Raw genomic sequence first — 15618 nt, forward strand, 5'->3', positions numbered from 1 at the left:
CTCCTGATGGATGGACCCCCTGGTACGGACCCGTGTTGGGGCAGTTCTTCAAGAGCTGCTGCCTGTGGGCAGCCCCTGAAGGCTCAGTTCGGGAAGGACGGCATCCCGTGGGAGGGACCCCACGGGGAGCAGGGGCAGAGAGGGACCGTGAGGGAGCGGCGGAGATGAAGCGTCAGGGACTGACCGCAGCCCCCATTCCCCATTCCCTATTCCCCTACCTCAGGGGTAGGAGGTAGATGAGGGTCAATGGGGGGGAGGTGTTTTTAGTTTGTTTTTTAGTTTCACATTGCTCTAGGTTGTTAACAATAGGTAATAAATTTTATTAATCTCCCTGTGCTGAGTCATTTCTGCCTGTGGTGGTAATCTGTGAGTGATCTCCCTGTCCCTATCTCAACCCACGAGTTTTTTTTCACTATACTGCCTCCCCTGTTCCTCTCACTGCCCATGACCATAAACTACATTTCCCAGCAGCCTTTGCGCCCGTTCGGCGGACCGGGCTGCCGCTCTCCCTTCTGATTGGCGCCCTGACGCGGCCCTCCGGCGGCCATTGGCTGAGGCGGTCACGTGAGGCGGAGGGAGCTCTGACGGGACGAGGCCCGCAGGGGGCGGCCATGTTGGGGGCCCGGGGCGGGTGGCAGGCCCTGCGCCGCTGCCCTTCCTCCATCTTCTCCTCTTCCTCCTCCTCCTTCTCCTCCTCGTCCTCCTCCCTGCCCAGGGAGCAGCGGGTACCGGCGGCGCGGCTGCGGGTCCGCCAGGCGCTGGGGGCCCGGGAAGCTGCGGGCGAGGTGCAGGTGCAGGTGTGTGGCGGTGTGGAAGGGAGGCGAGCTGGTTTGTTGCTATTTTGTGTGGTGTTTTTTTTTCAAAAAGCGTCTGATTTCCCGTGTGGTCTCTCGCCAGCTCTGCCTGCCCCTGCTCTCTCGGCCGCTGGGAGATCAGGTGCTTGAAGTACTCGGGGCAAGGTGCTGAGAGAGTCTCGTCCCATGAGGGGCTGCATCAAAACGTTCTCCAGTCAGTTTGGGTCCGCTCAGGTTGGGACGGGAAACCACAATCTGAGTCCAGCCTTCTCCCTAAAGCTTTGCTTTAGGGCTTGTTCCACGTCTGGGCTTTTAGCAGCATCAGGTAGAGCTGATGATAAATGGATCCCTGACGTTCATGCCCAGCTCCGGCTCTGAACCAAGGTAGACTGAGATAAAGTTTCAGTATTGAGCATTTTTAGACCTTGTTGCATCTCCTCAGCAAACACTTGTCTTCATTTTCAGGTGTTCCCGACAGAGCCGTGGTTGTAGATGCATGGTTCCCCTTGTAAAGCAATTTAGGTGTTTGAGGATCAGGCTGTAAAGGGCTGGGTGCCGACACAAAAGCCTGCACACACCTAGATGTAGCCTAACGGAGTAGGACAAAGCTCAGCCAGCATAGGTGCTTTTCTTTTGAAGTTTGGTCAGTAATGCAAGCTGGAATAAACTGGTGCTGAAATTGGCCATATTGCCTTTTTATTTTTTGCTTTCTTATTTTTCCCTTGTGCTGGCACAAATGTCTTTAGCGTTAAGCTGCGTTGGGGAACTGCCATAGCTTAAAATGAACCTTATTACGGCCAGGTTTTAGTTACTGGAAACTGCAGCCTGGTCTGAATTGGGATTGTCACCCCACGGTGCTTCTGATGGGGTACGAAGTGGTCAGAACACGGCTGCCACAGCCTCTGCGGCTCTGTTACAAGCCTGAGGGTATGCTCATATTTTCCTGTTGCAGGATGCAGGACTCGTTGCTGTGTTTAACAAATCCCAGAGCTGCCTGATGAGGTGGGAAGAAGCTATTAAGAATGTTTCTTTGTTCGGGGATTTTGTTTGTTTTCTTACGGAGCACTTGCAAGAGAAGAAACTAAGAAAAATATTTGCCATTATACGGTAAACATGAGTATAATATTTGGGGATTTACAGAAATACAGAGGATAAGCACAACAGCTTGAGGCGTGTTACTGTCTGAAATACCTTTTAAACACCTGTTGCTTTAGCCCTAAGAATATGAGGATGCTGTGCCAGATAGGAGTCCTGAGGTAAAGCCTGGTTGTTTCTTGAATTAGTTACTGCTCCGGGTGGAACACCTGCAGCAGACATCCAGGTAAACGCCTGCTGAAATCGTAAGGCTGGAAGAAAGGCTGACGTTTTGGTGATCATAAGGTTTATGGCCTTAAAGTCTTCGTGGTTCTTGCATGCTGTTGCCTTCCCTGCCCTCTCCAATTAAGTAGGCATTTACTGTGCACGAGGTCGTAAGGTTCTGTGGAAATACCTAAGGCAGGTTTTAAATGTGCGTTGAGTGTCTTTGCTGCCGTGATCTGGATTTGAATGTCTCCAGTGGTTAGCTCTCAATGTGGCCCTGCCTTATCTGGGTCAGTAGTCACTCCGTAATTTGAAGAATGCTTTCCTTCCGATGCTGTTTAATTCTTGCAGCTTGTTCAGTCTAGACAGTCCACGTGGACGGATTCAAATTGTTTTATCTGTATAAAATCCCTGAAGCACATGCTCAGCCTGAAGTCTTTGAAACTTCTTGGGCCCTTACAGTTAAGGAAAAGACAAAACCGATGGGACAAGTGGGCCCCGTTTGGTTGTTTAAGCAGCGCTGTTCTCGGGTGTTCTCTGTAGCCTTGTCACAAGATGAGCTGGAACCTCCCCGTGGATAGTTTTTCAGCTTTGTCTCAGCTCTCGTGAGCTGGGGGGCTGCTGAAGGGGTTGTGTTTGCTATGACTTCTGCTTGGTGGCTTGTATTTGCCTCTAAATTTTAGATTCTTTTTAAGGGAAATGTTATTTCTTAGGATCACGGAGTGGTTTGGGTTGGAAGGGACCTTAAAGCCCACCTAATTCCACCCCTGCCATGGTCAGGGACATGTCCCCTGAGTCCAGGCTGCCCCCAGCCCCACCCAGCCTGGCCTTGAGCACTGCCAGGGCTGGGGCACCCCCAGCTCCTCTGGGCAGCCTGGGCCAGGGCCTCAGCGCCCTCATGGTGAAAAATCTCTTACTTATTTCTTTGGGCTGGGGGCAGGGGGCCCTGACCATGCAGGGGATTGGAATTAGATGGGCTTTGAGGTCCCTTCCAACCCAAACCATTCCATGGTTGCATGTATACAAAAAGAACTGTCAGTTGGAACCTTCCTTGCAACCCTTTGGTACTAAAATTGTCAGGATAGCCTAAAGTGTTTTAAGGTAAACTTCTGCATTCCTGCACCGTTGCAATAAAAGAGTTCTGAAAGGAGATAACTAATGTACATTGATATGTACATTGCTAAAATGCTTTCCGTCTTCAAAATGCTATGTCGGTTTTGGTATTCTCAGCTCCACTGAGACGCGGGTCGATCTTATAACAAGAAATTAAAAAAATATATAAATTTCTTTATAAAAAGAAATAACCAAGTTCGTCTTCTTTTTCACCTGTAGGGCTGGGTCCGCTCCGTCCGCTCCCAGAAGGAGGTTTTGTTCCTGCATATCAACGATGGGAGCTCTCTGGAAAGCCTCCAGGTGGTTGCTGACCCCAGCATGGACAGCAGGTTGGTGGGTTTGGGACACCTGGAGAAACATCCGTGGTGGTCAGCGCTCGGAGAGGTCCGCTCAGGCCTCGCGGTGCCAGGGACTCACCAGAGGAGCAGCTCCCACCTGCCCACAGGAGAGGCACTGCTGCAGTTTGGGGTCTCTGGGGACGTTTTTAGGATGGAGAGGGTCCGGTTACTCCATCTCCGCTTACCTGAGGCCTTGTAGTTCAGCTGCTTGTCCTGTGAGATTAATTTGGATTAATTTTAATAGCTGTAGTAGCATGGGCGTTCTGAAATGCTGGTGGACCTTCTTGGGAATCACACAGTGTAGCCAGGGATGGCTGTCCCTCAGCTTTCTGCAGAGTGCCCTTGCTCCTACCATGGTAATTTGAGGGATGGCTGGGTCAACATACCTCCTAGGTAGGTGTGCCTATTCTATTAGCACGAGGTAATATAATTATTATGTAATATATATTATTATTAATCTATTATCACAAGATAATAGAATAACGCACTTGTTTTCCGGCTGAATTTTGTTCGTTACTCTCAGTTCTTCTTTGGGAGAGGGTTCAGGGTTCCAGGTGATCCAGGAACCTTCTGTTTATCACTTGATTTTTTTTTCCTACGAGCCTGACTTGACCCCCCCAATAACTCCTTCTTATAAAAGCCTTTCTTCCCCTCGCTTTTCCAACACTCACGTTTGATTTCGTTTGATAACTTCTCATCAGTTACAAGAGGTACCGCAGCCATAGTGCTCAATCTCAAGTGGGCCACCTAATTTAACAGCAGTCTCTGCTGATTGGAGTTGACTTTGTACCAACACCTAGTTCATTGCTGTTGTTCTTGGTTTCTTAGAGACCTCACTTTTGGAAGCGCGGTGGAAGTACGAGGGAAGCTGGTCAAAAGCCCTCACAAGATGCAAAACGTGGAGCTGAAAGCTGAAAGCATTCGTGTGGTGGGACCTTGTGACGCTTTGGTATGTCACCGCAGCAGGCAATCCAGCTGGCAGGGTCGCTTGGGGAATAAATACCAAAAGGCCCCGGTATCCAGCAGAGCATGCTTCAGACTGGATTTTCTTTGAGTCTGAATGCTCCTGCAGGCTTTGATTTGTCAGCGCTGGATGCAGGGTATATCAAAAGAGAAAAAAATTGATAGGAACACTGCGAATGCTCTATTTTGGGGCAGTTCCCACATGGAAACAGGTGCAGATGTTGGCAGCTGAGTGCGTGCACTGCTTCCAGCCTGCAGCAGTTACCTGTGCTCGGTGATTTGCCTGGTAGGTCTGGCCTGGCTGTAAATCCGGGAAGCAGAGGGACTGGTTAAACCCTCCAGATTGTGCGGGCAGGGGAGTTTGCCCCAAGCACGTTTGGAAACAGCCCGCTGTTGCAGTAGTGAGATGAACAGCTAGCTTTGAAGGGGGCTCAACATCCAAAAGATGGAGCGTTTCAGAGTGCTACTCTCTTCTCTTCTGTTCAAAAATTGTAAGAATAGAACCTCACAAAATAACTAGAAGAGCCAGAGAAAAGCGTTTATTTCTTTCTGCTTTGTAATGACAGTTGAGTTTTACTACTCAGAGATAGGCACAGCAATAAAACCGCATTGATTCCAAGCTCTCACCCTCTTGTTTTTCTTTCCTTGCTGCTTTTAGTCGTTCCCCCTGAAAGCGAAGGAGAGGCACCCGCTGGAGTACATCCGCCAGTTCCCTCACTTACGATGCAGGAGTAACGCGCTCGGCGCCCTCTTGAGAATCCGCAGCGAAGCCACCGCAGCGATCCACTCCTTCTTCCAGGTAGGTCCCTCCTCTGCTGAGCTTTTTGTGTAAAAACACTCCTGCTTGGGCTTCACAGAGGCACGTTAAGAGGAAGGGAGCGTGATGGGTTGACTGCAGGGAATGGATTTTGGGCGTAGTGGTTTTCTCTTCAGGGCTGGGCCTGGCTGACACCTTGGCCGGGCTGTTCCTTATGGTGAAGTTAGCACATCTGTGGCCTTGTTACTGTCTTTCCACCCACTTCCTGATATATTTTTTTTATCCCTTTCATTAAGCTGCAATATAATTGTCTGTGAGCGTGTGTGGTCTGCAGAACACACCGTAACACGGAGTCCTTTCACTGGCCCTCAGCGGTGACCTTGGACAGAAGCCGCCTCCCACGTGGAAATCTGTGTGATGTGGGAAGCCTTCAGACGAACTGACTCAGATCTTCGTGTTACTCCTCTCAACTTCTACCTTTTCATTACTGTCCTACAAGTCTGCATGGGTGTTGTTAGCTGAGATTAAGAGGCTCCTGTTTTTTGATGCATTTCAGGCTGGTGGATGGGATGCAGCTGTGTTTATGGACATGCTGACACCCTGAAGCTGCAGGCAGGCTGTAGGCTTTGTACAGGCGGTGGCAGCAGGGGGCAGTGAGTTAATTCTGACTCTAGATGCTAGACAGGGACCATGGGATTCTCTGCATGAGTAGAGAAAATAAGGCAGAAAGTTTTCCAGTACGCCCGAGCCCTTTCTTTTTAAAGCTGTTCATTGAAATAAATATGTTTTACTTGAACTGAACTGGGTTTAGTTGTAGTAGAATCATACGCAGAGCATTCCTGCTACAAAATTAATATGTAGTAATTAATACAGCCCAAAGAACGGGTTGGAATTGTTGAGATTGAATTTCTGATCCTGAATACGCTCATTTTTTGCTTGTAGTGGCAAAAAAAAAAATCTCGCTTGCTCCGAGACTTGTCTGTATAAAATCGTGTGGTATTTAAAAGATTGTGTTCTAAGAAGCTAACAGAAGTGCAGTGTCAGGTGAAGCTGCTGTTAGTTCCAGCGTTGCGCCAGCTGAAAATCCAGAACCTGGCTGCTGGGAGGCTGCTGGTGTCGAGCCACTAGATGGCAATACCTCCCAAAGTTTTTAACTTCAAACTGGGAGGAGGAAGCCAGCTGAGATTCAAGAAAACATTTTATTCTGACAGAGGCATTACTTCTCCGCGTTGATTCCATCTCAGACTGACATCTTCCTGTTTAAAATGCTCATGAGAAGGGAACTACTGCAAAATATAAAGCATCATCATTTTAGCAGCGGCAGCTATGGTGAAGTTATTTTTTAAGAGATAAGGAAGGTTTGGTCCCAGACCTGCTATTCGCTAAATGCTTATGTCATGACTGTTCTAGCACCAGGAATGTCTGGGGCTTGTTTGCTTTCCTTCCATCAGAAATGAGTCTTTTTTTTAAATTGCCACCTACATCATCCCAAAAGTGCTGCAATCTCAAACTTGACGTTGTCAGCGAGTGTGATATCTAAAAAAATATAACCAGAGTTTTCACTGTGCAGAGCTGTAAAGAGTTTAATGGTGAAAGAAAATAAATGTTTTTCTTTTCTTTTTAATTTAAAACTAATCTAAGCTGTCTGTAACTTTAAAAGCTTTTTTTTTTTTTTAAGCCTAATAGTTTACAGCCAGCAGTGAATGACTAATGCTAAATGCCTTTGGTTTGGATGTGGAAGCCTAAAATGTCATCTTTAAATCTTCCTCCGAGTCTTGCGTTCCTTGTGGGGTAGGAACGTTGTTCATGGGCAGCGCGAAATGGTTCCAGTGTGAATGATAATCTCTGCTTTTGCATGTTAACTAATTTCCAGGTTTCTTAGAGCAAACGATGTGATCTGGAGTATTCTAGGAGCTTTAATAAGGGGAATGATGCAGGAGCTTTTTTGTGAACTCCCCATCTTAGACAGCAGTTGTCTGACCTGTGCGGCTCACGCAGAAGAACCCTTACCTGCTTTGGAAGGGAATGTGAATCGCGCATCTTGTGTGCAGTGGTAGTGGTTGCTGTAAAAAACGCGAGCAGTATCCTGAAATCTCGTGTCGGGGTGGGAGGACCTGTGCCCAGCAGGTTTTGGAGCTTGTGTGGGCTGATAGCAGAGAACCTGCGCTTTGCGTTGGGAGGCTAAAGCTACCCTCCCTGAATTTGTATTATTCTGATAAAATCAGAACATGAGCTTCTAGAAACGTTGATTTTTATCTTTCTTTTTTGGTGTTTTCTGTGAGCAGACAATGGGTTATGCTACATAATTGCCTGTGTCATGGTAATGCTGTCACACCCTGATTTTTAAAGGGGTTCCCTCGCGCTAGACATTAAAGCGATACGAGAGAAACCAAGTTTGTCTGTTCTCAGCCAGAAGCTGTTAGTTCAAGGGTCTTGTCTGCCTTGACATGCACAGGTGTGATCTCTGCTTCACCAGAGATCTCATCAGTGAGACTAGTTCTGCTCCCATTTTTGCCTCTTAACTCGCAATATGTGAACGTCTGAGGTCTGCTTGATGTTCCCATCCACTGAAAACTGCGTTGCAGCTGTTTTAAAACCCTGTTGCTGCTCTGCAGAGAATCTCAGAGAAGGAGTGGTTCGCTCTTCCTACAGCCTGCCTGCCTTCAGGAGCCTCTGTTGGATCTATAAACCACTTCCTGAATGGGCTATTAGAATCCTAGAATCGTTAAGGTTAGAAAAGCCCTCCAGGATCATCTGGTCCAACCAGCCCCCTACCACCAGTGTCACCCACCAAACCATGTCCCTAAGCACCACGTCCAACCTTGCCTTGAACACCCCCAGGGACGGGGACTCCACCACCTCCCTGGGCAACCCGTCCCAATGCCTGACCGCTCTTTCTGAGAAGAAATGTCCCCTCATTTCCAACCCGAACCTCCCCTGGCACAACTTGAGGCCATTCCCTCTTGTCTTAAAGAATGTCCTGTTCTCTGGGTACCTAGACAATGATCAAGCCAGGGTATACCCTGTCTCTTAAAACCTGTTTAACTTTGGTATATAAGATAATGTGAGGTATGACTGACATTTTCACAGTGGTTGGGTGTTTGTAGGGTGTCTCTGCCACGGAATATGTGATCTCTGTTATTTAACACACCCAAACATTTCTCTTAGTGGAGAACCCAGCGTCTTCTGCTCAACCACCAACTTCCAAAAAGCTGGGAGAAACTGAAGCGTTGAGGCCACAGGGATCAAATTTGATTGAAACCGCTCACACAATAAAATAATAGTGGAGGAGGTGAAAAGAAAGGGGAGTGGTGTGGAGATGAACAGTTGCAAAAACACATAATCAGGCACACTTGGACTTGCAAATCATGCTAGTATTTAGCTAGTCCTCTGTCTTTGTCCATGTAAGGCAGGAGTTGCCTAAAAGGCTGCTTAGGATGTCCTGGTTGGGGGCTAATAGCTGTGTCGTGATGTGTGCTGGTTGATGTCGTCCTTGCAGTCGATACTGGATATTTTCAGCCGGTTAACTTTTCGTGTTCTGTCTCTTCCAGGATAATGGCTACGTGCACATCCATACCCCCATAATTACATCGAATGACTGCGAAGGTGCTGGGGAACTCTTTCAGATTGAGGTAGGCTGGGTTGGGTAGAGTTCGTTGTGATTTTTGCTTGCAGAGCAGTTCTGGAGTCATTGAAGGTTGGAGGAAATGTTTGTCTTTATAAAAGCTTCCCTTTATGTACAGCTGTGATTAGTTTTTTAATATAGCAGTCGTTTGCCTTAACTAATAATTGAGGCGGAGTTAAACAGATGCGTTCCTTTAAGTCTTGTTTAGTGCATTAATCAGCACCTTTTGTACTGACGAGGTTTTTCTCTCCCTGGTGCTGTGGAGAGGCTTACAAAGAGCAGCAGAGGAAGGTGGAACATCTTAGTAAACAAAAGGACGCGATCATAAGAGTCCAAGAGATGGGATGGGGGACGTTCAGGACAGCCTACTACAAACAAATACTTCTTAGCTCTGAAATTAAGAATATATTCACCTGAGTTCTTCTTTGTAAGCATGAGAACCCCTTAAAAGAAAGTCAGCGGTATCTAAAACTGCTTTTCACATGTGTATATATTCCTCCCTGCAAGCTACTCCTGTTGCGTGTTGGAATTCTTCCCCCTGTAATAGCCATGTCTTCCCGTTCTGCCAAGTCTCCCCGTCTGTTCACCGAGCTACCGCCACAATCTGTCATTTTCTCAAGTACTTGACACCGTGGGTCAAAACCGCCTGTGAAACTTAATTATGACTATAACCACGAAGCTCTTCCCTGCAGATTTCTCGTGATGCCGAACCCCCACATCCATGAATCATAGGAAATTCCATCTGCTTTCCCCACTTCTATATTTGAAACGTACTCTTCTGTCTCGAACAATTACATCCATTGCCACTTAACGCTCATCGGCTCCAGCCTTGCTGGTGAATCATCTGCAAGCAAAAAGGAAAACTGTTGAGGTAGCAGTTGCTTGCCGCAGGGTCATGTCTTGCACTTTCTCTGCAGCCTCGTGACAAAAAACCTCCGTGTGCTCGTTCTTCAGGATCTCGCTGCCTAACCTGTGCTAGTAGAGGTTCCCTTCCAGACCAGTCCAGAGCAGTACACGTGGCTCAGCTTTCTGCTCGCCGTGACAATAGAGTTGATTAGCTAAACTAAATTGTTCCTGTTTAATTGAGATCCCTTAACGCTACCAGAGGTTCACTCCGGGCTGTTGCATGCAAATTAAGACGTAAAAACAAGCGACACTTGATGATGAGAACATTATCCAGTTTGCAGCTGTACGGTGTGTTACGTCTTTGGTACAAATTGTATCCACTTGAAAGCTGTAAAGGATGCAGGACTGCAGCGTAGGTGGCTGGTAGTAACAGAAGCGGTGATGCAAATGGAGATTGAGGTGGTAAAGTGCGGGTCTGAAACCTGTATAAACTGGATCTTAACGCAGAGTTCAAGGCAAATCTCCTAGTCTCTCTCCAGTGCGATTGCTTAGGGGGGAAATAATACCTGTCTTGGGGAGACACGGTGACAGCTGGGCTTGGAAGGTGTGGAGTGAGTGCTGTATCCCATTGAAAGTGAGTGAAAGTATCCCACTGAAAAGTCTGTGCCACAGCCAAGGGGCTTCGGGGGAGCTCTCCCTGATTTCTCCTTTCCTCTCTGAGCACTGCTTCATCAGCTGCCCTAATTTAGTGAGGGCGTGGTTTTCTTTCCTCAAAGCTCTGCTCAGAAATGGTCTTGGCTCGCAGAGATCCAAGACCACCTCAGGCAGTGGGAGTGCTTCTTGGCCATGGAAATCTGGGGGAGATGAATCCTTCCGTGGATGTGGATCCTTGAGACGGACAAAAATGAGGGTGACAGCATTCCTGGGGTACTCACGTCAAAGCTCAGAGCCTCTCTGTGCTTCTGATCAAACCAGACATCGACATGTTCTGTGTCTAATGCATTCAGTCACTGTAGCCCTTAATGCACTGCTGGCAAATGGTAAGGGAGAGAATAAATTCCTCTTGCTCCTGCAGTTAAGCAGTAACCAAGAACTGTGGGGATGGGAATCAGTGACAGCAACCTGCGAATGAAATCCAGCAGTTTTAAAAAAAAGTAGGTAAATTCTGAACGTAAGGTTTTAACGCAGATCCTCAGCTGATGTCCTATGGCTCCTGAATTTGTAGTAGTTAAAACGTACCTGCTGCTTACAGCCCGCAAGCAGACAGGGCTGTTTTTTCTGCGTTTTTTTGTTCTAAATTCCGTTGGGTAGTGTATAAAATGGAGAGTCCCACCAGCTTAGCTGTGCTGGGGCGGGTGGAATAAGTTGCAAGGTTTGGTTGAGTAGCCTTTAAGGCCCCAGAATACTTCTGCATCCACTGTAAGTAAGTACATTTAATAGCCGTCTTCTCCTGCCGGCCAGTTTTAATCCTCTAACTGACGTCTGGTGGCTGTCCAGGCTTACACATTCTTTAGAGATGGTGGAAAGCGAAGAGAGGAAGAATCTGTTTTCACATGAGACTTGAAGAGATGGGAAAGCGGTATCCTGAGTTAGAAGGGAAAGGCTTTTTGAAGGCGTGTGATCTTTAATTCCTAGACCTCCTAATCCTGTAGGATTTGTGTTTGTTTATAGATTGGGCTTCCTCATTATCTTTGTTTGGTTTTGAGTGCACTGATTAGTCTGTGCATAGTTTTGGTTGTGATGTTCTCATAGTAGGGCTTGGGATGGGGGGGAATCGCTTTTCCTGTCTGGTGGGCAAATCAATTTAAGAAAATATTTGAAAAATGAAGCACTGGAACAATGAGAAGAGGGTAGTACGCAGACCAGAGAAAGTATCAAATAAATAAATCACAAGATGGTGCAGACTTCAGAGAAATCCTTTGTATTGGAGATTTTTCTACGGCTTTTAAAAAAAGAAAGTGTGAGGAGGAACTGCCAGAAGTGTGAAAACAGCCAGGCAAACCCTAACCTGCTTGAGAAAGTCAGCGACACCAACGTGGAGATTTCTGCACCTTTTAATAATATCTTCTGTTGGTGGAACCCTGGACGGGGGAAGCCTCTCGCTTGTGCTGCCGCCTTTAAAATAAACTGTCTGAAAAGGCCAGAAGAGCTTTGAGTATTGAAAGTTGGGTTTTAGCAGAATGCAAAGGAGGGCAAGGTAACCCGTGAAATTGGGAGAACTCAGAGCAGCAGGGTAAAACAGGCCTCTTTATTTTATGTTTAATCCGAGAGTAATTCCTCTGTACCAGCTCTCTGAGGACCTCGGGGCAGATCCTTTCCTCAGATTTTTCTTCTAGTTAAGTCTAAAATCCATAGACTTTGTATATTGAAAGAATCTTTACTGAGTCTTCTTTTGGGGCTGCTCCCTACGAAATCTGCCTGCCTTTTGTCTTTGTGACCCGGCCGCGTGTCTGTTCCTGGCTATTTTCGGCAGCCTCCCACTCTGTCTGCAACATCGAAGACTCCCTGCGTTCTGGGTCTCTTTCTCTTGTCTTTTCCACTTGGCTCCCTGGAAAGCTGCCTTGTTTGACTGTCCTCAGCTGCTGCGGGGAAGGTGCAGGTATTACTCTTCTCTAAAATGCATCCAGAGATGATATAAGGCGGTTGGTTTTTTGCTGTTTTGCCACCTGCTTACAGGAAGGAACGTAAAAGTTTCTAGATCCCTGAGGAGCTCAAGTTCACGGCTGCGCCTCCCGTGGAACCAGAAATGTGTGCCTGCTGCTGAAGGTGCAGAAACTTACCCCTATCGTTCGTTCAGTCCTCCTGAAAAATAACCTTGTCAGCACCCAGGAAGGCTGGGATCTGCTGGGGAGAATCCCGGTTAAATGCACCCAGGATTAGTGTCCGTCAGGTGTTTCCCCTTTGGAGATGTGTCACAGGCTGGGAGGCAGCCAGTACCTGGGAGAGCGGGACTTCAAGGGAGCTGCTCAGCAGGGTCGGAGGAAGCTGGAACCGAGCCGAGGGAGGGCTTGCTCTCATCTTTCCTGGCTCTCCCAGCTTCTGCTTTTTATTTTTTTCTTTCTACCTGGTTCATCTCTGTAGTTCTGTAGCTCCTGTCCCCGTTAACAAGATGTTTCTCTCAGCAGAACCAGCTGCCGTTGCCCAGCGGGAGTCCAGCTGATCAGAATCAGGGCTGAAATTGCAAGGAGGTCTTTTGGGAAGACTGAAAATTCTACAGATTGTCTAAAAAAAGGAAACCCACTCATGTTCATAATGGGACATCGCAGTGAGTAGGTCTGGATTAAAGCTGTGCTACTGTAAAGCTTCAGCAGCGTGGCATTGCGGGCCTGGTCTGGAGCTAAAGCAGCGATTTCTGTGAGCCTTCCAAGTCTTCCCCGAGCCCTTCGTGCATTTGGCTTGCATCGAGTGAAAGACAGAATCAAACGGTTTGTGCTTTCCTGAAGCTAATTGCCTCGAGTGGAAGTTTAATACAAAACTGACATCAAAGTGAATGGCTTTAAATTAAATCATTAGACATTGGGAAAGGAAAACAAAACAGGTACTAAATCCAGTTGTTCTCGTATTTAGAATGAGAATGAAAAGCCTTTGATGTCGGTGTCGAATCCCAGTACATTTATAGGGCATTTACTCTGAAACACCGAGGTGTTGTTTCATCCGGATTGCCCCTCCCTCTCTCCCCACTGTAAGTAGAGGAGTTTTCAACGAGGAAATGGGGAGAACTTGAAAGCAAACACGTTATTTCCCCCCCCGTCTTTTATCAAGGAGGTTTTCTTTGGTTGGGAAGTGGCAGGCAAGGCCATCTAATTGAGACAAAAGCGCCGCGACGCTGGAGCTTCATCTTGCTCGTCGCGAACATGAAAAGCGATCGCAGGCTGCGCCGGTGACGGGAGAGCATCGGTTATTTAGAATAAAGAAGCAGGCTGGAGCTAAAAGGCTGAGCATAAATCTGGGACACGGATACTTGGGAACGTTGTCTGGTCCTTGAATGTGTAGATTAGAGGAACCACTTCTAGCAAGTCAGTGTGAAAGGGGAAGCTGCTAATTATGGGATGCCTCCTTGCTGAAGGTGTCTCTGAAGGAAAAGGGAGGCATCTTCCCAGCGTGGCGAGTGGATTGATTCTTGTTTTCTTTTCCCAGCTCCGAATACCCACTCATCAAGCTTTGTGCCTCAAAATGAGGGAAAGCGGGCAGCTGTGAAGAGGCAGCAAAAAGGTGAAGGGGAGTAAAACTTGGTTTAAGTTGCGATGTTCGCTCTTCAACTTGTGTAGGAAGCGGGCCAGGAGCTGCTTGAAGCACAGACTCACATCCCAGGACCTGGGTGGCCTCGCAAGCTGCCTGCAGGTTTTTCTAAGCCCGGTTGAGCTGTGGTCTCTCTCCGTTTTCCTTCAATCACTTAATGTTGTGTCTATTTTCCCCGTGCCTCGCCGAGATTACATCTGATACGGAGAATGAAAAATGACACAAAGTCATCGTAAATAAACCGGGCCCCAGCTCGTGGAGGCAGCTGTATCCTGTTTGTGGCTTCGGGGGAAGCACTGAGATTTCGTGGCTGTCGTCTTCTGTTCTCTTCCTGCTTCCAGCCCGTCTCTTTCTCATTGTTTAGAAGTCGCATCCTACAGGATTAGGTGGGATTTTTCGCTGGTGGGATGAGGAATGTAGCTGAACTAAACTTCCAGGAGGAGAAGCTGGGGTGGTGCGTGGCTCTGCTCTCTAGCGCTCTGGCCGTGGCCCTGGGACTGTGGTATGTGGATGTTTGGATGTTTATTAATATCCTGATTGTTTTTGAACAAATACCTTGGCTTTGTTTGAAGAAAACAATAGGGGCCTGCTTCTGCATCCTCATTTTCTTTTTTAGAACTGCAAAATCTTCTGAAACAAAGGAAGCCGTCCTGGGGTTCCAGCCACAAATTGTCCTCTTTCCATTGATCTCTGCGAGCAAGGCAGGCTCGCTCTTTTCTTCAGGGTGATGCTGTGAAGAGATAAAACTGCCTTGTGATCTGAGCTCTTTGACAGTCTCTGTTTCATCCCTGTGATGAGCAGCGAAGCTTTTTAAGAACAAAAAGCAACACCTTCCAGCTCATTGAGTAAAATGGCAGGTTGCAGAATATCAAAGGCTGGCAAACAAGCCCGAGCCTCGCAACCTCCCCATGACAAAGTGAGCGGAGGAGCAGGGTGGCGAGAGGCAGTGGCATGCCTAGCTGAGCTGGCTACGCTTAGCATAACTCCTAGGAACTGCACTTTGAAAAGTGGGTATTGCGAATTTATCTCAGAAGGAAGAACTCATTTTGAAGTGAATGCGGATCAACAAAACCTCAGATTAGCTTCAGGGTTTCTTTCCTCTGAACCTTTGACTCCTCTAAAGCTTGGGGATGATATTGGGATATAGAAAATGCTGAAACAAATTCTCATTTATCTTCACTTTTTAAAAAATAAATACAATTTGTTTATAGAGTTTAGAGGTTATCTAATACAACTCCTGCCACTCAAGCAGGGTCAGCTAGAGCAAGTTGCCCAGGACTGTGTCCGGTTGAGTTTTGAGTATCTCCACAGATGAAGACTCTGGGCAGCCTATTCCACTGTTTGATCACCTTCATTGTGTTGGGGTTTTTTTAAACTTCATTTTTGTCTTCAGGTGGAATTTCACTGGGTGGTCTTTTTCTTTGTTTTAATCTGTGCCCATTGCCTTGTCTTTTGGGCGCCACTGAAAAGAACGTGGCTTCATCTTCTTTGCACCTTCCCTTCAGGTATTTATTGATGTGGGTGAGATCCCCCTGAGCCTCCTCTCCAGGCTGAACAGTCCCACATCTCTCTCTCTCTCCTCATTTGAAAGATGCTCCAGTTTCTTCTTCATCTTTGTGGCCCTTCGCTGGACTCACTGTGCTA

General features: G+C 47.3%; 1 protein-coding gene across 3 annotated transcripts in view; it reads left to right on the plus strand.

Moving 5' to 3' along the window:
• The first annotated feature begins 403 nt into the window (after positions 1-403).
• NARS2 (asparaginyl-tRNA synthetase 2, mitochondrial) overlaps positions 404-15618 on the plus strand; it is a 51086-nt gene continuing 35871 nt past the window's right edge. The window contains exons 1-5 of one of the 3 annotated variants that reach the window (XM_080576328.1): positions 404-797; positions 3426-3535; positions 4373-4493; positions 5166-5306; positions 8816-8896. In XM_080576328.1, coding sequence (XP_080432454.1) covers positions 612-797; positions 3426-3535; positions 4373-4493; positions 5166-5306; positions 8816-8896 — 639 coding nt within the window. In that variant the 5' untranslated portion in view covers positions 404-611. The remainder of the gene's footprint in view (positions 798-3425; positions 3536-4372; positions 4494-5165; positions 5307-8815; positions 8897-15618) is intronic. The other 2 variants (XM_080576327.1, XM_080576326.1) reach the window with 2 other exon arrangements.

This window comes from Anser brachyrhynchus (assembly GCF_964034855.1).
Source record: "Anser brachyrhynchus genome assembly, chromosome: 1".
Lineage (NCBI taxonomy): Eukaryota > Metazoa > Chordata > Aves > Anseriformes > Anatidae > Anser > Anser brachyrhynchus.